This window comes from Narcine bancroftii, chromosome 3 (assembly GCF_036971445.1).
Source record: "Narcine bancroftii isolate sNarBan1 chromosome 3, sNarBan1.hap1, whole genome shotgun sequence".
Classification (NCBI taxonomy): domain Eukaryota; kingdom Metazoa; phylum Chordata; class Chondrichthyes; order Torpediniformes; family Narcinidae; genus Narcine; species Narcine bancroftii.
In genome coordinates, this window is record NC_091471.1 from 140,641,598 (window position 1) to 140,668,212 (window position 26,615).

General features: G+C 38.4%; 1 protein-coding gene and 1 long non-coding RNA gene across 9 annotated transcripts in view; one reads left to right on the plus strand and one right to left on the minus strand.

The window, feature by feature from the left end:
- LOC138757616 (heat shock 70 kDa protein 4L-like) overlaps positions 1 to 26,615 on the plus strand; it is an 84,250-nt gene that overhangs the window by 41,082 nt on the left and 16,553 nt on the right. For all 3 annotated transcript variants that reach the window (XM_069925247.1, XM_069925246.1, XM_069925248.1), the window contains 9 exons: positions 8,874 to 9,007; positions 10,791 to 11,035; positions 13,248 to 13,324; positions 16,956 to 17,107; positions 21,864 to 21,970; positions 22,279 to 22,412; positions 24,246 to 24,454; positions 25,835 to 25,939; positions 26,018 to 26,152. In XM_069925247.1, the coding sequence (XP_069781348.1) occupies positions 8,874 to 9,007; positions 10,791 to 11,035; positions 13,248 to 13,324; positions 16,956 to 17,107; positions 21,864 to 21,970; positions 22,279 to 22,412; positions 24,246 to 24,454; positions 25,835 to 25,939; positions 26,018 to 26,152 (1,298 nt within the window). The remainder of the gene's footprint in view (positions 1 to 8,873; positions 9,008 to 10,790; positions 11,036 to 13,247; positions 13,325 to 16,955; positions 17,108 to 21,863; positions 21,971 to 22,278; positions 22,413 to 24,245; positions 24,455 to 25,834; positions 25,940 to 26,017; positions 26,153 to 26,615) is intronic.
- LOC138757618 (uncharacterized) overlaps positions 1 to 26,615 on the minus strand; it is a 65,157-nt gene that overhangs the window by 4,464 nt on the left and 34,078 nt on the right. For 3 of the 6 annotated variants that reach the window (XR_011353749.1, XR_011353750.1, XR_011353747.1), the window contains one exon: positions 21,855 to 21,954. The exons of 1 other annotated variant lie outside the window; for it this stretch is intronic. This is a non-coding gene — a long non-coding RNA (uncharacterized lncRNA). Of the gene's footprint in view, positions 1 to 9,077; positions 9,294 to 21,835; positions 21,955 to 26,615 lie in introns of those variants that run through there. 2 more of the 6 variants (XR_011353751.1, XR_011353748.1) reach the window with 2 other exon arrangements.

Below are 26,615 nucleotides of genomic sequence, written 5' to 3' on the forward strand. Positions count from 1 at the left end.
AGATTTTTTGAGTTCAATGATAGAATTTGAGGAAGGCTATTATAGCATTCTCAGTGCTATGCTGGAGTGCTTTATTTGTACTTGGGTAGAAATGGACAATTCAGCCCATCACGTCTGCCTTGCCATTCTATCATGAGCTGATCCATTTTCCCACTCAGTCCCTCTCCCTGGCCTTCTCCACATAACCTTTGAATCTGTGGGTAATCAGCAACCTATCAATCTCCCAATGACTTGGCATCACAACCACCTGTGGCTACAAGTTCACCAAACGGGCTAAAGAAATTACTCTGAATCTATTCTAAGTGGACATCCTTCAAGTTGTGCCCTCTTTTCCATTGGGGAAACAACCTTTCAACATCTACTGTCCATACCTATCAATATGAAAAATGAGACCGCCCCCCCCCCCCCCCATTCTCCTCTTTTTCAGTGAATACAGACCATGATGACATTTAATTCCCAGAATCATCCTTGTGAGCCTCCTCTGAACCCTCTCTAATATCAGCATATCCTTTCTTAAATGAGCCCAAAACTGCTCACAATACCCCAAGTGAGGTCTCACCAGTGGTTTGTAAGGCCTCCACCTCACATCCCTGCTTTTGTATTCTAATCCTCTTGAAATGCATTTGCCTTGTTAAACACTGACTCAACCTGCAAGTTTACCCTCAGGGTATCTCATGCTTGAGGACTCCCAGGTCCCTTTGCATCTGGGAGATTTCTAATTTTCTCTCCATTTAGAAGATAGTTGGCCTATTTGTTTTTTTCTACCAAAGTGCATGACATTGCACTTTCTGACATTCATGTTCGTTTGCCACTTCTCTGCCCATTCTCCTAATCTTTCCAACTCATTCTGCAGTCTACCTGCTCCTCTACAGAAGCAGCCCCAGATTTCAGATTTATTGTTAGAGTGCAAACATGACATCACATAAACCCTTAGATTCCTTTTATTTGCCACTTTTGGTAGTGCAAAAAGACAGTGTATATACGTTTTTTTTAAATACTAAACAGATGATGTATGTAAACTGCAATACAGAGAATTAAAAAATCAAAAGTACACAAGAGTCCGTAAATGGGTACCTGATTGAGTTTGTTGTTGAGTCTTCGGGGGGGGGGGGGGGGGGTGGGTAGCAGCTGTTCCTGAAACAGGTGGTCTGAGTTGTGGCACCTATTACTTGATGGCAGCAGCATGTGCTGGGTGGTGTGGATCATTGATAATTGCTGCTGCTACTCTGATGGAAGTGTTTCCTGTAGATGTTCTGAATAGTGGGGAGGGTTTTGCTGTGTTCACTACCTTTTGCAGGACCTTGTGCTCAGGGGTATTGGTGTCCCCATACTAGACCATGATGCAGCTGGCCAACACTGACCCCTGTGAAACATGAGCAACTGTCAACTAAAGAGAATATGATCCCTGAAATCCTGTATTCTGACCCTCTGCTTCCTGCCAATGTTCTGCCCATGCTAGTATTTTTCCTGTTATACCTTGGACTCCTGTTAAGTAGCCTCATTTACTGCACCTATTCAGAGCAACATTTTCTAATAAGGAAACCATACTGGCTTTAAGTACTTTAACTCAATCTTAACAATTGACTCCAACATCTTCCTGACCACTGATCTCAGGCTAACCAGTCCATAATTTTTCTTTCTTCTGCTGCCTTCCCTCTTGAATAGTGGAGTGAGATTTATGATTTTTCCATTCCTCTGGAACCATGCCATAATCCATTGAGTTCTTAAAGATTATTTCCAATGCTTCCACAATCTTCACAGCTATTTCTTTCAGAACCTGAGGGTGCATTCCATGTTGTCCAGGAGACTGGTCTTTCCTTAGATCATTTATCTTTCTGGGCACTTTCTCTATTTTAATAACTACACTAATTTCACTGATTTATTTTTTTTGGGGACATCCAGCATAGTACTGATATCTTCCACAGTGGAGACTGATGCAAAATACTAATTTAGTTTTGCTGCCATCTCTTTACCTCCCATTATTATTTCTCCAGCATCATTTTTTTCTGGTTCTATATCTACTCTCTCCTCTCTTTATAATGAATATTTTTTATCTTCTTTGGTATTATTTGCTAGCCTAATTTCATACTTCTCATGAGCTTTTAGTTGCCTTCTGCGTTGTTACAATTTCCCAATCCTCTATTCCCAGTGTTATTTTTGCTTCCTTTTATGCCCTCTCCCTTGCTTTTACATTGGCTTTGACTTCCCTTGTTAACTACAGTTGTGACGGTTTTTCATTTAACCATATAACCACTTACAGAACAGGCCAGTTCGGCCCTACTAGTCCATGCCGTAACAAATCCCCACCCTCCTAGTCCCACTGACCAGCACCCAGTCCATACCCCTCCATGTAACTATCCAGTCTTTCCTTAAATGTAATCAATGATCCTGCCTCGATCACTTCTGTCGGAAGCTCATTCCACATCCTTACCACCCTTTGCGTAAAGAAATTTCCCCTCATGTTCCACTTATAATTTTCACCCTTCAATCTTAAACCATGCCCTCTAGTTTGAATCTCCCCCACTCTTAATTGAAAAAGCCTATCCACGTTTACTCTGTCTGTCCCTTTTAAAATCTTAAACACTTCTATCAAGTCCCCTCTCAATCTTCTACGCTCCAGAGAAAAAAGCCCCAGTCTGCACAACCTTTCCCTGTAACTCAAACCTTGAAATCCTGTCAACATTCTCGTGAACCTTCTCTGCACTCTCTCTATTTTGTTTATATCTTTCCTATAATTTGGTGACCAAAACTGTACACAGTACTCCAAATTTGGCCTCACCAATGCCTTGTACAATTTCATCATAACCTCCCTACTCTTGAATTCAATACTCCGATTTATGAAGGCCAACATTCCAAATGCCTTTTTCACCACACCATCTACCTCAGTATCAGCCTTGAGGGTACTATTTACCACAACTCCTAAATCCCTTTGTTGCTCTGCACATCTCAATAGCCTACCATTTAATGCATATGACCTATTTAGATTTGCCTTTCCAAAATGTAACACCTCACACTTATCTGTATTAAATTCCATCAGCCATTTCTCAGCCCACACCTCCAGCCTTCCTAAATCACCTTTTAATCTACGGTAATCTTCCTCACTGTCCACAACACCACCAATCTTTGTATCATCCGCAAACTTGCTTATCCAATTCTGTGTGTGTATATATATATATATATATATATATATATATATACACACACAATAGTGGACCGAGGACCGATCCCTGAGGACCCTAAATATATTTTTTGGAATGTATCTATTCTGCACCTTATTTCTTGAAGAAACTCCATCCATTGCTGGTCGTCTGCCCTCTCTACTCGTGGCCACTTTCAGTCCACTTTGGCCAGTTCCTTTTACTTAAATACAGACAATTTAACTTGTTTCAATCTGAGATTTAACAATCATATTGTGATCACTGCCGCATAATGGATCCTTTACTGTAAAGCTCTAATTATCTATGGTGCATTATTGTCAAATAATACTACATTTAGAATGTAACATACATAAAATATTTTAACTTGTGTCTACTGTAAGGTAGACAGTCGCCACTTTGTCTAGCACCCTCACAGAAACCTACAACAACTGGTGTTGCTAGGCAATCTCCCCTCCGAGTACTGACCAGTCCTGTGCCTGTGTAGCTTCTGAGATAAGGCAATCTCAGGCATTTTCACACTATGAGATGCTGTTTACAACATCCAATTCTGTACAGCCAACTCATCACAGGGCTCGTGAACAAGCTGCTCTAAAACCTATCTCATAGGTAATCTATTGTCTTGAGATCCAGCCCAAAGCTGTTTCTTCCAGCATCACTGCCCAGCTCTGGGCCAAATCTACTTGAGTTAAAATCCCCAAAGACCACCATAAGATTCCCCTTCTGCCAAGCATTTTATATATGCTGTTTGGAGGTATGTTAACAGCTTACAGAATCATTGTGGGTGGTTAAGAAATTGCATCTTCTGGAACTATGTTCAAAGTTCAGATTTATTGTCAGAGTGCATTCATGACATCACACACAGCCCTGAGTTTCTTTTTCCTGCAGGCCAGGCAGAATTTCTAATTACCAGTAATGCAAAAAAAACGCAAAAAGAAGAAATGTAAATAAACTACAGTACAGAAAATAAATATTCAATAATAAATGATGTGCAAAGTTAGTCCTTAAATGAATTTGTTGTTTAGGAGTCTGATGATAGTGGGGTAGCAATTGTTCCAGAACCTGGTGGTATGAGTTGTGGCATCAGAGCATGTCCTGGGTGGAATAGATTGTCAGTGTTCTCCAATGGCAGAGTTCCATGTAGATTATCTCATTGGTGGGGAGAGATTTTTGACTCTGATGCACTGGGTTTTGTTCACTACCTTTTGTAGGGCTTTCTGCTCAGAGGTACTACTAGGTGGATTCAAGTGGTCAGCATACTTTCCACTTGTCATACCAAGCCTTCATTCAACTGAGGAAGTAGAGGCATTAACTTGCTTTCATCATGATGACTTTCATATGCTAGGTCCATGAAAGGTCCTCTGAGATGGTGATTCCCAGGAATTTAAATTTGCTCACCTTCTCCATCTCTGATCCCCAGTGATCATAGATCTCTGGTTTTCCCCTCTTTGGTTAGGGTGACATTGAGTGAGAGGTTAGTACACCATTCAGTTTTCAATCTCTCTTCTATATTCTGACTCATTACCCATTTTTATGCAACTCCTTACTGTTGTATTGTAAGCAAATTTCTAGATGTTGATGCTCCAACCAAGTAGAGCAGAAGGCTAAGAATGCAGCCTTGTGGTGCTCCTGTACTGATGGAAATTATGAAGATGTTCAGATCCTCACGATTGTGGTCTGGACGTGAGAAGATTCAGGATCCAATTACATAATTTAATGTTATTCCTTACCAAAAGAGCTATGCAAACACCTCTTCTTACCTGCCTATACTTTCAAAGCTGCATCCTTGGACATTGATCTCCCAAGAGCCTCCATCAGTTATTCTTGCCTATATGTAACTATTACAAGGTCATCCATTTTACTTATGCTGCCTGTCTTAAAATATAAAACCTGCTGTGTATATATTGCTTTTTTTGACTGTGCCCCTGTTGCATTGTTACACATTCCACATCAGGATTTGTATTGAGGGCGTCAGGAGCTCGGATGGTCAGGGCCAAAAATGTGGAGGGTTGACTTGTACACAGGTCATATGGAAAACCTGTTATTTTTTTTTAATATATGGAGGGGGGGGGGGGGGGGGCAAAAAAAGTCTAATCTTACACAGGATCAACTGTAACACAACTACATAGTTAGTTTAAACCCCAGTCCCCTCCCAACAGCATTAGCAAATCTCTCCAGCTCGGGTGCAACCTGTCCCATTTGTACAGGTCCCCATTCCCCAGAAAAGATTCCAATGATCCAAGAACTTGAAACGCTGCCTCCTGTGCCATCTCCTCGGCCACTCATTTGTCTGCATTATCTTCCTGTTCTTTTATCATCTTCGAGGTTCTATTCTTCAGCCTCTTTCAGCTCCCTAAATTTGCTTTCTGTAAAGTGGTTGCCTTTCTTCCCTTCCCTCTTTCTGTTCACCAACTTCTTGCTCTGGGCATAATCTCCTGCTCAAAAGTCTTAAACCTTCTGATGATCCTTAGTTCATCCAAATCCAGTTCCTTTATGCAGTCTTTCAGGAGCTGAAGTTGGCTGTGCTTCCTCTAGGTATTATCATCAGGGAAGCCTTCAGATTCCAAGAATTCCCATATACTACAGGAAGAGCATTCCACTGCCAGATGTGCTATCTTTACTGCAACCAAGACCAAATGAGCAATAATAAAAGTGGGAAACCTTGCACTTCTTGCCTGCTTTGGCCTCGGCCTCTTCTCACTGAAGCCTCTTGAGCCAAAGCATCAACTCCCTGCTCCTACACTCAGCCACTCATACAATAGTGGATCTACTTATTTAAACAGCACTGCTCTTGCACGCTCTCATGCACTGTTCAATTAAACATATTAACATTCCTATTTGTGGTTGAAAATTTTATTAGGAAAGAAATTCTGTCAGCCATCTATTCCTATATGTCCATTTCATTTAAGCCAGTGGTTCTCAACGTTTTTCTTTCCACTCACATACCACTCTAAGTATTCCCTATGCTATAGGTGCTCTACAAGGGATTGCTTAAGGTAATACGTGGGTGGAAAGAAAAAGTTTGAAAACCACTCTTTTAATTGTACCTAATTGACTCGTTATATGCACGGTTTCATAACTCCAAAGGAAATGGGCCAGTGACACCTTTTTCTCAAGTAAAATATTTCAGTAATAATTGGGTCTAGAGCAGTGATTCTCAGCCTTCCCTTCTCACCCACATACCACCTTAAGCAATCCCTTACACCACAGAGCACTGATGGCATAGGGATTACTTAAAGTGGTATGTGAGTGGAAATAAAAAGGTTGAGGACCACTGATTTAAGCAGTTTTATTGACTACTGACCACTTTTATGCATATGGATGAATAGAAGTACAGTATAACTCCGATTATCCAAAATGGTTGGGACTGGTCCTATTTTGGATAAATTTTTTGGAGGACTGGTCATCTTTTTAAAAATAGCAACAACAAATCACTTGTAACAGTATTTAAATAATAATAAACAACAACAAGGGAAGGATTTTTAAGCATTAAAATGATGTTTAATTCTCACCAATAAAATGCTGGCTGCTGCCAATCACTGACATCTCCCCACTGAGGCCCCCGCCTCATGCCGGGAGTGCGAGAGTCCTGCTCCTGCCCAGGAGTTTGAGATACCCCATTCCTTCAAGGAATAGCATGTGCATAAATGGATTTAGATGAGCAGGGGTTGCCCAGGCCTAGACCCACCCTCTCAATATCCCCTCTTGGATCCAGCAGCATAGTGAGGTTCAAGACTGCTGGGGAAGTTGTGTTGCAGTGAACGGCCAAACCAAGCTTTGATGCAAGGATCCCCTTTCATGGTATGTGTTTGCTAGATGGCCATTGACTCTATGAGAGGATTCATCTGCCCTTTGACAGGTCTTGTTTATCATCCTGCAAGGTGTCTAGCCACCTTCCGCATCAGACAAATTTACTAGATGAATAGCTGAATGGGTGGGTTGTCTAATGAGGAAAGATTGAACAGTTAAGCATGTAATCCATTGGAGTCTAGTAGAGCAAGAAGAAATGATTGAGACATTCAAGAAGATCTAGAGGGATCTTGGTAAGGTGGATATAGAGAATATGCTTCCTGTCAAGAGAATCTAGAACTGGTTATTTAAGTCAGGACAACATTTCTGAGGCTAATGAGTCTGGAACTGCTTACCATTGAACATTTAAAAGATGAAAATTGAGTTAGAAGCACAGAAAAGGGCCCTTTGTCCCAACTTGTTCATCATGATCAAGTTGTAGACACAAAGGTGATCCCATTTACCAGCATTTTGCTCATATCCCTTTAAACCAACGTGTACCTGTCCAAACCTCATTGACAGTGCAGCTGTACCCATAACTACCACTGCTTCTTGCATCTCATTCTGTATACCCATCATCATCTATGTGCTCTTTAGGTCCCTTTGAAATCTTTCCTCTCTCACCTTAAATCTCTCCACTTTAGCTTTAGATTCCTATACCCTTGGGAAATGGCTGACTACTTGCTTTATGCCCCTCATGATTTTATAAATCTAAGCTCAGCCCCTCTGCCTCCTACACTCCAGAGAAAAAGTCCAAGCCTGCCAGTCTAAGTAACATTCTTGTGAATCTTTTCTGCACTTTGACCAATGGGTAAGGTGAAAAGCAAGTACAGAAAAAAAGGAATGTGTAGTTGAGGTTTCAATCAGATCAGCTATGACTTTATTTAATGGCAAGAGTAGGCTTGAGGTGTGAAACGGCATGCTCCTATAATTTGTATGCTCATCATTGAGGGACAATTAAGAGTAGTACTAATTCCCATAACTTTAATCAATATTTGGAGATGAACAGCCTAGAAGAAAGTAAAAATGTAAATTATAAATTCTGTCAGCTGTTTTTTTTAAATCAAAGGTTATAAACTGATTTTTAAATATTTAATAGGTCTCTTGCAGGTCAAACAAGATTAAATTTTCCCAAGAATGTTAATAGATTTGTGTGGTTCTCTATATTGAAGGTAAAAAGCAGAATTGTATTAACTACTCTCTCGATGGATTGTTTTCTAGACAAGCAAGAATTGTCTTTTCACATGAGAATGTACTTATCTGAACAAAGCCTGTAGGTTCTAGCCATATTTGAGTTGTATATTCCAACAAACATTTGAGTTTGGGTTGGATTGGACCACATCTTGCTTGCAAACTTTGCACTCATCAAGGTCAGGGGAACTAGCACAACATCACGACACTGATGTAGATTTGACTTGATGGTGAACTCTGGCATTTTTTAAAAAATAATCATTTGGTCTTCTGTTAAATTCAGAACAGCTGCAGCTGGATCAGGTTTATCAGTCACTTTTTTTAAGCATGAGTTGATCTCTAAGATATTCCATTATTTGTGTAACAATGATGTTTCTGAGTAAGGCCATGTAATTTTATTCACTTGGTCTTTTTTCTGCAGCATCATTTAATTTGCTGCCACATTTGACTGTGCATGGTTGCTTTGTGAACAAGTTTTTTTTATATAAAATACGTTATTGGAGCTGCCATGGATTGAGAAGGCTGAAATTTGTTCACTGTACCTTTTGCCCAGCAATTCCTGTCATATGTAACTAATCAGAAATGGATGAATACAACATTGTTGGCAATGAATTTTGAGATAAGGTTTGATAACAATTTTGCACTTCAGGTTTGTCAGTAGATTTGAAAAACACTTGCAATTTCTTGTGTTGTAATCTTGGCTGTTATTTTAATTATTTTTTCCTCTTTATTTCCTAGTTGCTCTTGCATATGGTATTTACAAACAAGACCTACCTACTCCAGAAGAAAAACCAAGGAATGTAGTTTTTGTAGATATGGGACATTCAGCCTATCAGGCTTCTATTTGTGCATTTAACAAGGGAAAACTAAAGGTTAGTAGATTCTTCCTAATTGAAAGATGTGTTTGCTTGACTTGGAAATAATGAAATTTTGGAACAAATATTTGGGTCTTTATAACCATGAATCAACTGACTTTTTTTATTGACTCTATTTGTTCATTATTATTCCAATTGTTTTTTTTCATATCAGAACCAAATGATGTCTAGCAGAGAATTTAATTTCATAAATACAGTGAAAAGCTTAATTTTGTGTGTCATAAAGGCTGATTGCCAAAAGTTGCCATGCTTTGTGCACCATTTTGGATCCACAAAATGTTCACTGAAAATGGAAACAAAATAGATCAGTATTAATGTAACCAGCAAATCCACCTTAAAATATAAATGAAAAATTCCATATTTCCAGTCATAGTCCCATAATTGACTTGACTGATTTCTTCTTTCCCCTCTAAATGGCATGTTCCTGGTTCACACCAGAACTGTGCTACTGAAGCTGCTCCTCTCGTTCTTCGCAACTGCTGCTAACTGTACAACAGCATTCTCTGAATAGCTTACTCGATAGACTCTACTGAAATTCAGAATGGCTCTGTGCTATGCTTAGTTCCTGATCCTGGTGGTAATCTAACTGGTACTGCTGTGGAGACTGACATGGCAGTAGCATGTTCCCACAGTCTGCTGAAGCCACCATCTTTGTTGTATACTACTATTAAAAAGTTTGTCATGTACCCTACTCTATATTTCCAAAGACTATACTATAGCAAAAGCCAGTTTGACAAAAGTAAAATTACTTTTCATGTTTAATCATGTCAGCAATTGTCCCTCATTCAATAAATTGTTCAAACAAAGCTCATTATTCTTTCGCTGGCTCTGGTAAGTAGAGGAAATAGAAGATGCTTTCAAACACCAAGCAAGGGAATGGAAGAAACCAGAGCCAGAGTTGTTATTCAAGATTCATTTATTGTCATGAGATGGTACAAAACATGAACAGAAATTGATTTCTGTCTGCTGCAAGGGAAACAGAGTCACCATCAGTGTTGTCTGGTGCCCCTTACTGTACAAGAGCAAGGGAAGCAAAAGCAAGTCTCTTCAGAGAAACTGAGTGTTGGTGGATTCCCCTCCAGGGCTCCGGTAGTCTCTGCAGCCGCAGACTCCTGTTCGATCCAAACCTTTGACATGATTAGAATGCCTTCAGTGCTTGAAGCCCATTGGGACCCCTTCTTTCCCTCATTACTCTCTAGAATCCTGGGTTTGATACCTGGTTCCCATGAGCCGGTATCTTTTGGCCCTAGAGTCCGTTGACCACATGCTGGTCTGCTGCTGGGATCACCATCCTGTTATCTCCTCTGCTTCTCTTCATTGAGATAATATTCTCCCAGATAATGGGGCCTGCACCAGTCCATTTTTGCCTGGAGTCTGCAATCCTTCATTGCCTCTCCTGAGCACAGCCGCTGTCATCTTGAGCATCGACCCACGGTTGCAGGATTAAAGTTTAAAAACACTGTCACTCCTCTAACAGGTTGTTTAATCCCTGTCTGGAGCTGGCAGCTTCAGGGCCAGGTGGTTGAATCCTTCAGAACAGTGCTGTCCTCACTCTCTCAATCCACACCAGCAGTAACGCTGATGTTATTTTGGATTTTCTTCATATCCATTTTCCTGATGGATATTAGTGACTCTGGTTGGAAACCAGATAGCAGGTACCAGACTGGTTTGGTTACAGTTTGTGTTATGTAACTCATCTAATGGTATAATTGAATAAAACTTTATAATGAGAATACTTTTTTCTGTCTATAAATTTGTCGTCTTATCCCAACAATTGTAGGTTCTGGGAACTGCATTTGATCCCCACTTGGGTGGAAGAAACTTTGATGAGGCCTTGGTAGATTACTTTTGTGAAGAATTTAGGACAAAATACAAGCTAAATGTGAAGGCTAATGTTAGAGCTTTACTTCGACTACACCAAGAATGTGAGAAATTGAAGAAGCTAATGAGTGCAAATGCCTCTGATATCCCTTTGAACATAGAGTGCTTTATGAATGACATTGATGTTTCTGGTAGAATGAACAGGTAAATTTGTATTTTGTTGTACACTTTTTCTAAATTAAGCTTTTTTTAAAAAAAAAAAATTTGAGCTGAAGGAAAAGAAATAGCAAACCTCGAAGTAACATGATAAAATATTTAGAAATGCATTTATGGGATAGTAACTTGCCTTGGTATTAAAGTACCACTTAACTAAGCATGGCATCAAGGAAAAACTGAAATATTCAGAACCAATAATTCTTGGATTGTTGGTCTTGTGTTGCAAAATTTAAGTTTCCTCTGATCAACCATCACAACTACTGACTCATGACTGCTCTTTATCATAAGATCAAAAAAGTTGGAAAAGTAGCTAATTGCGCAATGTTTATTTACACTTCTACTTCCTGACAAAGACCAAGACAACATTCAGGGGTAAACTGATTGGAAATATTTGCAGTGCCAAAATGTGTGGTAACTTCCAGCAAGGTAGTCTAACCACAATATATGTCACAATTGATATCCTGGGTGTTGACTAGAGTCTTAATTGAACCTTCTATGCCATATTGGTATGTCTGTCCTCGGCTTTGTGTACTGTCAGATCGAAGCCTCTTGGAAATTAGAGGAACAAAACCTTGTATTTCATCTCTGCTGTCTCCAATCAGACACCATTAACGTTGACTTCTCTGGTTACTGTTGGCCCTCCTCTCTGGCCTCTTTTTTTCCCTATCCCCCTCTCCTCCAGCTCCCCACCTTTTTCCTACCCTTCTTAAGCTACCCTTCTTAGCTCTCTTCCCTACAACTTGGAATAGAAAGGGGAAGAAGCGAATAGGCGAGAGGACATGAGTGGGGAGGTAGAAGAGAAAGATGCTACCTTTCCACTTTTACCCACCTATTACCTCTTGCCTGGTAGCCTCTTCCTTCCCTTCCCCCCCCCCTTCTTTTTTATTCAGTCATCTACCTGTTTTTCCCACTTTTCTGAGAAAGGGCTCGGGCCCAAAACATTGATTGCCTTTTACTTCCTATGGATGCTGAGTTTCTCAAATGTGTTTGTCTATTGTATTAGACCTAAACAAATATTTTTGTTGAATAATCCAGTTAAATATGATGAGAGCAGATAAAAGGATGGGTATTCTTCTGTCCTTGCTTTATAAATGGTACACTAAGTCAGATGGAAGCATGTCTGACAAGTGAAGGAATATTGTCTACTTAAAAAAAGTAATACATTTAGATCACCATTCCCAATGTGCAATCTCTCCTTTACTAGTGAATTCACTAATTACATTTTGAGATGCTATTTCAAACCCACAACTGTCAAAATGGACAAATGGTGCATGGAAATACCATCATGTTCCTCTCCAATGTCATAGCATCCTCACTTGCACATGTTGGATTTAAATCAGTGGTTTTCAAATAGCCTCCCCTAAACTCACATTCCACCTTAAGCAATCTCTATGCCATAAGTGCTCTGTGATTAGTAAGGGATTGCTTAAAGTGGTATGTGAATGGGAAGGGGAAAGTTGAGAACCAGTGCTCTAGACCCAATTGTTATGGAAATATTTTGCTTAAGGAAAATTGTCATTGGCCTATTTCCTTTGGAGTTATGAAACCGTGCACATAACTAGTCAATTAGGTACAATTAAAACTGTGGTTTTCAAACATTTTACTTTAACTCATATTCCACCTTAAGTAGTCCCTTACTATCACAAAGCACTTATGACATAGGGATTTCTTAAAGTGGAATGTGAGTTTAGGGGGGCAGTTTGAAAACCACTTATTTAATGCTGGAACTCCCTATCCAGCAGCTCAGTGAAAGTGCCTCCAACAAAATGGCTGCTTGTGTTGAAGGCAACGCATGGCTGCTTTCAGTAACACCCATGTTTGAAGTGGAAAACAAAGGTGGATTTTTCAGTTGAATTTCACTGGACCAGATATTTTGTAAAAGTCGGTTTCTGCAGGAAATCAGATGACATAATTACTGTGGAAAGATAAAGATCGGTTTTTGCCATATGCAGATTTAAGATGTCATTTTGTAATCAAAATCTGATAACTGTACTATAGAATTTAAGTGTACTGTAATTTAACCTGAATGAAATTGTGAAGGTGGTGGTGTTTAGCATTTTCAATTAAACTCGTCTTACTTTAGTTTTAGCAACAAAAAAAGAGGTTCTGCTAACTTATGCATAAGATTAAATAGCCTGTTCCTGTTTGAATTTTTTACATCAATATAACACATTAGAAAACTATTCCTTTTCCTTTCTAGAGCACAATTTGAAGAACTCTGTGCCTCTCTTTTAAATCGAGTAGAGGCCCCCTTAAAAAGCATAATTGAACAAGCCAGTAAGTAAATTCCATTGATTTGATTCCTGTTAACTTGAATGTCTACACTGCTCTTGAATTTCGTTATGTAAAACTAAGTCTTGTAGATTGATCAAATTTGAAGAACGAAGGGGTAAACCAAGGACAGATTCTAAAACCAGAAAATAATTTTAAAATTAGTTGTTGACCAAGAATTCTTATGGGTGAGGGTGAAAAGTACTTAGTGTAAGTGCAACAGAGATCTGTAAGATATCAAATTTGGAGGATGATATAAGGGAAGCTAAATAGGAATTTTAAGAATAGGCAAGTCTAGATGCCAAACTCCAAGGACTGGCATTGAGCTTTGCCAATTGATGGCATGGCCAGTGATAGAGGTTAAGAATAGTGCTGTGAGTATTTTAGCAATTTCGATCTTCATGCCAGGGTTATTTGTTGTGATTCATTGATAGTTGCCAAGAAATGAGCTGGGGACAAAGTAAGTTCTAAAGACTGCAACTTGGGTATTTGTTGATTAGTGGATGTCTGAAAAGCAGTCAAACAATTCTGAGATGCTGAGCTGGAGCTGGGTATTGTCAGCATACACATAATTTGTATTCATATCATCGAAGGTTAAGTCTTTGGTTAAGAAGTTTCAAGAGATTGAAAATGGATAGTTCCATGGGTGAAACTACCTCTATGGAAAGAGAAGCCATCACAAATTCCCTATCTGACATGGTAGATGATAATGGTGTCTGGTGAGTGCAGTCCCATTCAGCTGAATAACAGTTGGGGAATTTTCAAGGCAGTTATGAGATTGTGTTAAAGGTTACCAGAAAACAGGCTGGATGAAATTGGATTATTAACTTTGGAGTTATTTTGGTCATTGGATGGGTTAGAATTCAAAAAGAAAGAGGTACAAATTTGAAAGAGGGCTTGAGAGGAAAAGATGATTAGAAATCATGAAATACAATGGTAGTTGTTCTTCTCCCCCCACCCCCCACCCCAACAACTGTGATGTGAAATCTAAAGCAGTCTAACAGAAGGTCATCGCAGGTATTTTTAGGAGGAAATTTAGTCTGACAGGCAAGAGAAAAAGAGGGAAATGGTAGAGGCAACTGGTTCTGAAACTGAGCCCATGTATTACTTGTGAAAATTAATACAGAAAATAGTTTTACCCTGGGTTTATTGACTTTTAAGTGATTCATTGGGAAGATTTGAGGTGTGGAGTAAGTAATTATCTACAATAAGACATACATAGGCTGGCAAAATAGGTAGAAAAGTGGTGTATATTTTTCATATGTGGATAGAGAGTGCTAATATATATGAGTACGAAGGTATTTTGGCAAAGGGGAAATATGAATTAATTGGTATATTTCTGAAGGGTATTCAGGAAAAACATTTTTTCCAATGTTTCAAAATGGAAAAATTTTAGAACTCATGGTAAAACATTGGATGTAAAACCCCTCATCAAAGCTTAGCAAGCAGAAACAACCTATTCAGATTTTTAACTTTTTAATTGGTTGTGTTCACCTTTTTAATTTTGAGTGTCAGTGCAGTTTTTAAGCATGTTAAAATAATGCAGTACAACTCTGATTATCCAAAATCTTAGTTATCTGAAATTTCTTTTTGAGTTTGGCTTCAGAAATCCTCATATATCCTCTTCAAGGAGCAAAAGAAAATAATAAGGAAATTCTTATGGAAAGGGGGAAAACCGAGGATAGCGCTAAATAAATTAACAGAATGGTACAAACAAGGGGGCTTGCAGCTACCAAACTTTAAGAATTATTATAGAGCAGCACAATTAAGATACCTATCAGATTTTTATCAAACAAGGGAAAAACCAGATTAGAGCTAGATAAAATAGTGGAGAAGGTACCTGAACATATACTATATAAGTGGTATGAAAAGCTGGTGCAACATTGGAATTCACCAGTACTGCACCATCTGCTCAACATTTGGAAGAAGATTCACGTAGAAAGGAAAAAAACAAATGATCAACTATCATAATTAATATTGACGCAAAATCAACTAATCCCTTTCACAATAGATTACCTTCCCTTTAGAGAATGGGAGAGAAAAGGGATCAAATGAACAGAAAATTGTTTTTTGGGAAATAAATTATTATCTTTTGAACAAATGAAGTACAAATATGGTATAACTCACGGTACAATGTTTGCATACCACCAACTGAAAACCTACTTGAAGGACAAATTGGGAAGCAAGCTGAGGTTACCAGAAGGAAGCAATCTTGAATATGTGATTACAGACACAATGATAATTAAAAGATTTATAACAAACATGTACATCAAACTGAAAGAGAACGAGGAAACAAGCTCTAAACCCAAACAAAAATGGGAACAAGATCTAAACATAAAGATAAAGAATGAAACATGGGAAAAGCTATGCTCCGGAACTATGAGAAATACAATAAAAATGAGGTTACGCATGATACAATATAATTGGTTACACAGGCTATACATCACACCCCAAAAGTTAAATAAATGGGACCCAACAGCATCAGACAGATGTTTTCGCTGTAAGAAGGAAACGGGAACAACAGTACATCCAATTTGGGCATGTGAGAAAGTGGAAAAGTTTTGGGAAGATCTAAATCAGGTATTAAATAAAATCACAAAAAACAACATACCAAAAAATCCAGAGATCTTTCTTCTAAGTAATATAAGAAGAACTTGGACTCGATTTGGATGGAGCACAAAAAAGATTATGAAGGCCTTAGCTGTAGCAAAAAAATGTATTATGTCAACCTGGAAATCAGAAGATAGCCTGAGAATACAGCAATGGTACATAGAAATGAATAAATGTATTCCATTGGAAAAAATAACATGATTTAAGAAATAACATCACAGTATTCGAACAAATTTTGGAACCGTACATGGAACACAACAGAGAGGGCCTACCGCGGACCTCCACCGCCTAAAATGACAGAATGAGAAGACGACTAAATGAACTGACCCAGTGTGTAAAAGTAGATGACTCCATTTTCTTGTTTATTTTCATTGTGTGATGACATTGTTTAATGGGTTTAATGTATCATATATGTTGAACGTTGAGTGGGTGGGGAGGGGGTTAGGAAGGAGGGAGGGGGTGAAAAGGGGAGAAAATTACACTGTATATTCAAGAGGGAAATGTTTGTGTATTTTGGTCAATATGGTTCATAATGTGAAAAATATTTTTTTTACATTTAAAAGAAAAAGAAATCCTCATATATCCGAAAAATTGAGGCCAAGATTATGTCATTTCACCTCCAAAAAATTACATAGAAATTAAGACATCTAAAACAATCAGAAATCCTCAGTTATCTGAAATTTTTTTGGATCCAAATTGACATCACAGGTTGAGAATTAAACATTAATTCATGCTTGAAAAGCCTTCCCTTGGTTGTTGTTGTTTAAACATTGTTTCAAGTGATTTTCTGTTGCTACTGGACTGTTTCTTAAAAATTGACCAGTTATCCAAAAAATCATTTATCCAAAATGGTCAGGACTAGGCCAATTTTGGATAATCATAGTTGTACTGTACAAACTTGTGCTTAATCCAAGTGTATAGTTAAGTATTTGTTCAGTTCATTATACTAAAACTAATTAGAATACAAAAAGTCCTCTCAAGTTATAACAATGATTTTTACCCAGTAGTAACTGATTTGTTTTAATAGAATTACAGCTTGAAGATGTCTATTCAGTTGAAATTTTGGGTGGGGCAACAAGAATTCCAGCTATGAAGGAGCGAATTGCAAAGTTCTTTCACAAAGATGTGAGCACAACACTCAATGCTGATGAAGCTGTGGCACGAGGATGCGCACTTCAGGTGAATTTAAAAGGAACCTTTTGTCTTCAGAAAATATTATGCAGAGATTGGTTATTGGATCACATAGTCTTTTGCTGGTTCTATAATTTATATTCTGGTGTACTTTTCAACTAAATTTTTCTTGGGTACTGCTTTGCCAGTTGGCAGCCAACCAGTTGTGATCCAGAGATCATTGACTTGGAGAAAAATTTGCAAGACCTGAGGAAGTGTGGAGGAAGTGATGCTCAGAATTTTTTGATCAGCAAGCCAGTTTTAATGGGTCTGTCTACTTCCAGTAGTGGAAGAATTGTGATTTTTAGGTTGCTTTTGGGAGAACTGGAGAAGTCCATGATATGTGACTTTAAATTGTGAAAATTTCCTTATCCTAAAAAGACTCTAATTTAGATGTATAATCAGTTCTCAGCTATGAAAACATTAAAATACTTATAGTTTCAATAGTTTGAAGAGCATCTTTACAGGATGTATTGTGCGAACAATTCTTATCAGTATTTTCATGTTCTGATGTTTTTAAAAAAAAAACACCACGTGCTTTTTGAGGGTTTTGTGTGATCAGTCTTGAATAAGTGGGTTTGGCTATTTGAGATGCAATTATAGACAAAATAGCCCATTTGGTGCTTCGTCCACAGCAGTATTCATTCCCTCCCACTGACAAAATGCACTGTAATTACCCCAACATCACCTGCAATTTCTTCTACTAAGGGCAAATGACCGTCCAATTATAGCTTCTTCTATCTAAATAATACTTTTGAAAATACTGCCTTTTATTTAATGTGATTGCATCTAATTTCCCCAAGTACCTATACCAGAGAGATGACACTGGTTTAAGAATGCAGCTGTGACTATCCAGGTCATTTGGCAGAATGTCTCATCACCAGGGCTGACTAATAAACAACAGGACTTGGCCTGGCTGGTGGAGAGAGTTTTCCTGGTTTAATCCTTCCTGTACAATAGCAATATCACCCAAACGTGTGTTATCCCCAAGATGAATGCAATAGAATGGAGACAGTCTTCCGCCTCTATGCAGAATGTAGGTTCATTGAGTGTGTGGAGTTTGTTTCCCACAACTACGTCTGAGGACTCTGATATATAGGTTGTTCCTGGGAAACCATGCAGAGACAAACATCCAGTGCCCTTTGGTCTGCTTAAAACTTGTTAGTCTTACAGTGCAGCAAGATGTCAGTGAAGGAGTGTTACCAACTGGCACATTCCAGGCTTACATGCTGACAGATGCACTACGGCTTTGTGGGTATGGACCACAATCTTACTGATTCCAGCCTTTGAGGGTTTCATTTTGTAAATAATTTATTGTGAATATAGTTTATTTTAAGGGGAAAATGGTTACCAGTGATTCAAAAAGGTTGCGAATTTCCAGACAAGAGGGTGGCAATGGATTTTAGTGGAGAACAAGGTAGATCTGGAGGATTTTCTACAGAAAATGGCAATGTTTAGAAAAGAAAAAATATATAGGATGTGTGAAATACAAGGCTGAAATTACTGATTATTTGACAAGACTTTCTATGTACACTTGAAGAACAGAAGAATGCTGAGACTGCTTAGGATAAATGAAGCAACATTTGCCTGGAGTGGGAGAAGGTTGCATAGGACCTAAATAAAAAATTTACCTCATTATTCACCAGAGAAAAATATTTTGGTCAAAGTGATGATGTCAGATTAGAACAAGCTTGTTTGTTGGACCAGTTGAGATGAGGAAAGAGGAAGTGCTGGATGTTAAAAACATTAAGATTGATGTCCCCGGGGCGGATTGATTATGTACCCCAGATTGCTGTGAGAAGGGAGGAAATAGATAGCTGGGTTGTTGATGATTTTTGCATCCTCCTTGGCCAAAAGGGAGGTGCTAAATGATTGCAGAATGGAAAATGTGGTCTCGTTTTTTAAAATGACAATCTGGAGAATCCTGAGAATTAAAGAACAGTGAATCTGCAAAGGATTCTTATGGGATATTTGAGCATTTGGAGAAGTAGTCTTTTCTGGGATAGCATGGTTTTGTGAGGGAAAGGTCGTGCCTCACGAGCCTAATTAAGTTTTTTGAGATAAAAGAAATTGATGAAAGTAGGGTGGATTTTAGTAAGACATTTGACAAGATTCCCCCATGAGAGACCTGTTCATAAATTCATGAGGCATGGAATCCATGGAAGCTTGTCTGTGTGGATTCAGAATTTGCTTGCCTGTAGAGAGTAGTAGTAGACAGAAAGTTTTGTGCCTGGAGGTCGGTGACTAGTGGAGTTCTGCAGGTATCTGTTCTCTGACCCGTGTTCTTTGTAATTTTGATAAATTACCTCAGCGAAGAAGTGGAAGGATGAGTTGGAAACCTTGCGATGATACTAAGGTTGGAAGAATTGTTGGTAATGTTGAAGGTTGTCATGGGCTACAAAATGATATTGACAGGATGCAGTTAGGTGAAAAAGTGGCATGTGGAGTACAATCTGAATAAGTGCAAGTTGATGCATTTTGGAAGATCCAAACGAAAAGTTGAGTACAGGGTTAATGGTTGGATACTTTACAGTATAGAAGAACAGAGCGATCTTGGGATTCCAATCCATAGATCTCTCAAGGTTGCTATGCAGATTGATAGGATAGTTAAGAAGGCCTATGGAATGCTGGGCTTCATTAATGGGGGGGGGGGGAGAGATTGAGTTGAGGAGAAGAGAGGACATGTTGCAACTCTGCAAATCTCTGGTGAGACTACATTCAGAATATTGTGTTCAATTACCTCATGACAGGAAGGATGTGAAAACTATGGAGAGGGTGCAGAGGAGATTTACCAGGATGTTGTCTGAATTAGAAATGAGTCCTGTGAGGCTCTTTGGAACAAAGGAAGATGGGAATCTACAAGATTCTGAGAGGCATAGATAAGATGGACAGCCCAGGGTGGGGGTAGCAAAGCTCAGAAGACACTTGTACAAAGTGAAAAATGGAGGCATCAGGGTAAAGGTTTTTTTGCAGAATTGTTGGGGGCCTGGAATTGCCTTGCAGGGGTGGTAGAGAGTGAAACATTAGGGGCATTTAAGAGTCTCTTCAGATGAAAAGATGGTATTGAGGTAAGAAGAGTTTGGGTTTTTTGGTTGGAATATATAGGTTGGCACAACATCGAGGGCTGAAGGGCCTATACTGTGATGTGTTCTATGAACTCTGGATGGTTATAGTATGTACTGTTGGAAGATGAGTATTTGTTCCTCAATCTTGGTTTGAAACACTCTAGAAGGCTTGACCTGATGGAAATGATGGGTAACTGAAAACTTGGGATTGCACACATGAGTGAAAGTGTTCTATGTGGTTGTCACACAATGTATTTACTTTTCCCAGGAGACCAAATTGTGAAGTAAATCATTACTTCATTTGGAAAGTACTTGGACCCTGAATAGTGAATAGCGAGAAAGTGAAATGACAAATGTGGCTTGTCTTGTTGGCCTGGGAAGGTTCTATGAGGAAAGGAATGGTTATTGATGGAGATGAGAATGAAACTGTTCTTGAGGAAATGGTCCCTTGTATGGAGTGTGGGATGGAGAGAGATATAGTTACATCATGTTGGGGGAGAGAGAAGAGAATATCATGGCTGGGGGGGGCGGGGGGGCGGGATATGAAATGGCTCAGAAGTACTGAAGTGAAAGGTAGTCTTGAGAAATTAGAAGAGAGTGGGGTGAACTGAGAGAATGGAATGAAAGCATTGTGGGGAGTAGAATGGGTGAAGGTACGTTCAAGATAATGTATGCTCATGACCATTTCAATCTGTGGGCCTGAGCTGCAAATTTTATTAGTTTTTGATGTCCTGGGAGTCTTTTGATCAGGTAACTGGAAGCCAATTGAAGGGAGGTTGCAGCAATTGGATTTGCACTCTCAAGAGCTGATGATTTGGGGTGGTAAAGATTCTGTTCAGGACTCGGAGGTGTGGAAGTGATAACTATGGGGGGAAAAAATTTCAACTGGCAGGTGAGATCTTTCATAATTATTAATGCCTCAGGTTGAAAATCATAATTGGGTAAGTAACTGGAGGTTAATCACCCTTGTGCGAGGGTGTGTTAACAGGATGTGTTTTCAGGATCATTTTGGCCAGCAGAGAAGAAATCAATTTTCAATCCATTGAACAAAAAATTATTTAATGGAATTGAATTTCTAGATTAAATATATTTTGATGCTTAATGGAAAAACTGATCGTGCTTGCTGTTTTTCCCATTTGCTCTAAATAGCTACTCAGGCACAGCTATCATATTTGCATATAATTGAGTAATGGTACCATCACATATGGTACATTCTGTGAAATTGGGTGTATTGTGATGTGGACATTGTGCAAACACCATATACACTTAAAGCAATATGGGATACTACAGTACCTGTAAACTTTTTATTTGTATGTAGGGATCACTGTGGGAACCAACATGGGGCTGTGAGATTAGTATGGGGACTGACACAGTGCTATGGGCAGAGAGTGGGGCAGTGGGATCAGTGTGGGGACCAACATGGGGCAGTGGGATCAGTTTGGGTATACAGTGTACAATTTCATATAGCTAGTGATAGTTTTTATGAATTTCTGCAGACATGCAATAACTGAATAATTATGGGACCAAGGGTGTATATGCGGTCGGACATTGCCCAAACGAACGTTAAGCGGCGCATACCTACAGCTCAATATCAATCTCACTTCTGGACAATAATCAATTTACCTTGTTTCGAAGTGATTTTAAGTTGTACTTTTTTTAAAAATTATGATACTATATTTGTGTTCTCCTACCACATCCAGTGTGCAATTCTTTCACCGGCATTTAAAGTGCGTGAATTTTCCATCACAGATGTGGTTCCTTTTCCAATCACTTTGAAATGGAAATCTACAACTGAAGAAGGGCTTGGGTAAGTAATTGTAAGTGGTTCGGGGGGGGGGGGGGGGGGGGCGGGGAAATCAAACTCCTGTAGTAACTCAGAAACATAGTCCAGACTCTACATCAGGTCTTATCTCTTTGCCTCCACTGATGCTGCTCAACAGAGTTTCTCCAGCATAGTTCTTGTGTTCCAGATTTCAGCATCTGAATCAGCAATTAAAATTGTTGCACAAGTTATAGTGCTCAGCCAATAATAGGTTAAAATGTTAGATATAATTTTGTAATAAAGCCAGTATTAAATGTCTTTATACATTTTTTTAATATTTGAATTCTTTACAGAGAATGTGAAGTTTTCAGCAAAAATCATCCAGCACCATTCTCTAAAGTCATCACTTTCTACAAAAAGGAACCTTTTGATTTGGACGCATATTACAGTAATCCAAGGGAGCTCTACTACCCAGATGCCAGAATAGGTATGGTCATTGGCAAATAGGTTGCACTGTGCAAGTATCACTTGATACACTGTAAATATCCTCCTCTATTAATGGAATACTTTCCTCTTGGTTGAATGAAAATAACTCCAGTAGTGCTTTAGGTTTGATACTATTGATGTCTGCTTCATTCATATATGTATTGCAACTTGATCAATCCGCAAATTTTATCTCGTGCAAAGGTACCAGGCTTGCGCAGATATCACCACTTCTGTTTCCCCTTCATAAATAATTCAGATTTCAACATGTTCCTTCATTTGCTAGTTCAAATGCTGGATCTCCCTACCCAAGAGCACTTTGACAGATACTTGAAAAGAATTGTGCACAAAGGAAGATAACTTTGGTTCACTACCATCTCGAGGACAGTTTGGAATGCCTAGTGCTAGCATTGTGATGACCCACTTTCTAAAACACATTTTTAAAGTTTGATTAGGCAGTATCAGCATAGATTAATGAAAGGAAAATTGCTGGACAAATTCTTCAATAACTTGGGGGTGGGACAATTGGTGTAGCAGTTAGCACATCGCCTTTACAGTGCCAACATTCAGGACAGGGGTTTGAATCCCACGCTGTCTGCAAGGAGTTTGTACGTCCTCCCTGTGTCTATGGGTTTTCCCTGGGTGCTCCAGTTTCTTCCCACCGTTCAAAACCTACTGGAATTGTAGGTCAATTGGGTGGCATGGACCTTTGGGCTGATATGGCCTGTTACTGTGCTATGTCTAAATTTAACTTGAAGATCTTATTTGAAAGGTAGATAATGAGAACCATAAGTTGGAGTGAAAAAAGTTTTTGCAAAAAAAAAAGTGTCTACATAGTTCTGATAACATTTTGGCATCAGAGCATTGGTTAAATAAAAGAAACCAATAGAACTTTTTTTAGGCAGGTATTTAGTCGTAGTAGATGTCGTGATATTGAGCCAAGTGATAGATCTGGAAAGGTGAAGTAATATTTGCAAGTAGATACAAATAACTTCAGTATGCAAGACAGAGGTAGTTTATGTGGGCACTTTCTTTAAAATGTTGAATCTTATTGCATCAGGGGATTTTGGTGTGCTGGTTCAAAACATACAGGAGGCAACTGCAAAAATGTAGAATTTATTGCTGAGGGTATATTGAAAGAAATTATTCTTTGGTAAGAAATGGCAGTCATAAGCTATTCACCCTGAATCAGCAGTTGTTTTGGTCGGAGAGATCTTTCAATCATTCCTGCAGTAATGCCATATCCAATGATGGCCAAAAACTTGCCAATCTGTATTAAAAGATTGGGTTCCATTGCCCTCTTGGGTGGAGGATCCAAGGATTCATTATCCTATGAAGGCTTTCATTATCCCTTTCATGAATGGTTGACCCCCTTAGAGCAGGGGTGGGCAACCTTTTTAAAAAATTTTTTTAGCCATACAGCATGGTAATGAGCCATTTCGGCCCATGATTCTGTATCACCCAATTAACCTAAACCCCTGGTGTGTACTTGTGGCCCGAAATGGCCTGTTATCTTGCTGTATGTCTAAATTAAAAATAAAAATGTTATCCACCTCTGCCTTAGACCCTGTACACTAATCTTATGCAAGAACAGTAAATGGTCTTTATTGTAAGATGATTAGAGTGGAAGAATTAAAATGTTGTAGGGACCTGGTCAGACCTAGTCAGGGATGTTAGGAATCCAATGGCATGGAATGAGGTACTCTGGTAAACAGAGAGGTGTGATATTGAAATGATAGAGCAAAGTGTGAAATGGCCTACTTGTGAATCTTTTTTTGGTTTCGAAGATCCTTGGTGTAATTTATTTTATCCTTGCAATGCAACTATTTTCAATCAGGTCGGTTTACCATACAGAATGTGACTCCTCAAAATGATGAAAATTCAAAAGTGAAGGTTAAAGTTCGAGTCAATATCCATGGTATTTTCAATGTGTCCAGTGCATCACTGATTGAAAAACAAAAGCCAGACAGTGGGCAGGTTGAAGACATTCCAATGGAAACAGACCAATTATCTCGGGACACAGCCAATGCTAAAATTGATGACCAGGTATGATGTACAAAATACTTTCAATTCAGTACACTTTTTTGTCACTTTTTGCTGCTTTGTTTCTGGAAGTAGAAACTCCAATTAAACTTGAGTTGAAAAAGTATTTGTTAATAAATACCCATTGAAAGGCCTATTTGTAACAAAAGGAGCATTATTTGCTTAAACTCCTTTGGATTTCTTCTTGTATGTTTTCAGTAACTAAATGTTTCTCTTCGGGGTATTCTCCTATCTTCAATTCTGTTCTGCTGAACTGTCATCCTGATGTGCATGGAACAGATCTATTAGGATTGTTGATTGATAGTCAAGGAGAACAGTTGCATATCTCTACAATTGATAGTTAATTTTTCTATCAATGTTAACTTAGAAGAGATGAAGGATAGACTTTTTAATCTGGTTTTAAGTTGAGGCACTGTACACAAACACTGGCACCAGTTTGAGCCTTTTTTTACTAAAAAGTGAGAAACAGTTTTTGCAATAATGTATATTGCAATAGGGTTCTTTGCACTTTACTCTCATCAGTTCCAAATGTTGTCTTCAAGATGGAATTTGTCACATTGAAGGATTTTATTCTGGTTTAAACATTTTTTTTAAATCACTTTTTTAAAAAAAACAACACAATCATCTGAAAGTTGCTTTGTGATTTGAACAATAGCAAACCAATGTGTGACTTGGTACAACGACAACACCATCTACAAATTTGCCGACAATACCACTCTTTTGCACTTTTTTCTCTGTATTGCACGATCAGTTTGTTTACACTACTTTGTTTACATGTATATGTTGAGTATAGTTTTTTTCCCACTAAATAAATGGTAATTCTGCCTCGTGGGGAAAAAATCTCCGGGTTGTATGTGATCCCATTGATGTACTCTGACAATAAATAAATATGAAGTTATTCAATAGAATGTGAAGAAATTGTTCCTTCATTGAGCTACTCAATTGCAAAACATAACAGGATTTGGTGTTGTATTATAAAGCCAAAATTTGTACGACAAGGATAATGTATAAGTAGATTGTTACTTTGCATCTAAACCTTCTGTTAACAGAGACCATCAGAATTTAAATAGAGAATTGTTTAAATCTGTGATTCTGCTTGATGACTTGTTGCTTTTTAACCTGAAGAATTTTAAAATCTAACAAGCTATTTTGTGAAGCTTTGCTTATGTAATAATTTGAGTAATTAAGTTAACATTATTGAGTTTTATATATGCTCCATTTATTTTTGCATTCTTATTAAAAGTAGTTGTAAATAAAATATTGGGTATTACATTCTATGTATTGGGTGATAACATTGCCATTTTACAAATATCTCAAAGCAATTGGTCAGAGGATAACCTGTATGCTTCTTTGCAATGCTCATTTAAATTGTTTGCATTTAAGGGTACTATGCAAGTTGATCAGGAAGAAATGCATTCACAGCAAAAAGATCAGACGGAAGAGCAGAATGATGTTTCTCAAGTGCCAAGTACAGATTCAGAAGAAAAAGTTGGTAAAACTACATATTTATTTTAAAAATAAATCCTGACTCTGTGATATATTTTTCATGACTGAAATTCTCTGCAGAATGACCAGGCTGGAGAAAGTAAAGAAAGTAGTTCAAAACCCAAAATAAAAGTTAAGAGTGTGGATTTGGTGATCAAAAGTGAGCTGCCTCAACAGTTTATTCAGGATCTTCTCAACAACTACATTGAAAATGAGGTAGGTTCCCCATTGAATGCTAACTATAATTTTTGAAATAATTATCCAGAATTGTGTATTAGTTACAGTATTTTATTTCAGACTTGCAAGTTGGATATAATATCTTAAAAATTATTTAAACAGCTGTGTGAATAAGGATATTATTTTCATCTTTTTTGTTGCCCTGAAAGATTTGGAGTGTGCCTCTTCCTTGAATTAATGTATTTTTTGTTGCAACTGTGTAGCTCTTTAGGTTCCTTGACAATAATTGTGAGTTGGTCTTTGCTTTGATCTATCCCTTTATTTTCTTAGTTATCCAAAGCCCCCCACCCTTGATTTCTTTGCTTTTAAATGGGATATACTTCTGTTGAGCACTTAGAAAAAGCTCTTTAAATGTCTTCCACTATTCCTCAACTGTACCAATATTAGTTTGTGTTCCCAGTCTACACCAGACAAATCCCCCTCCTCGCTTTGTGGTCTCCCA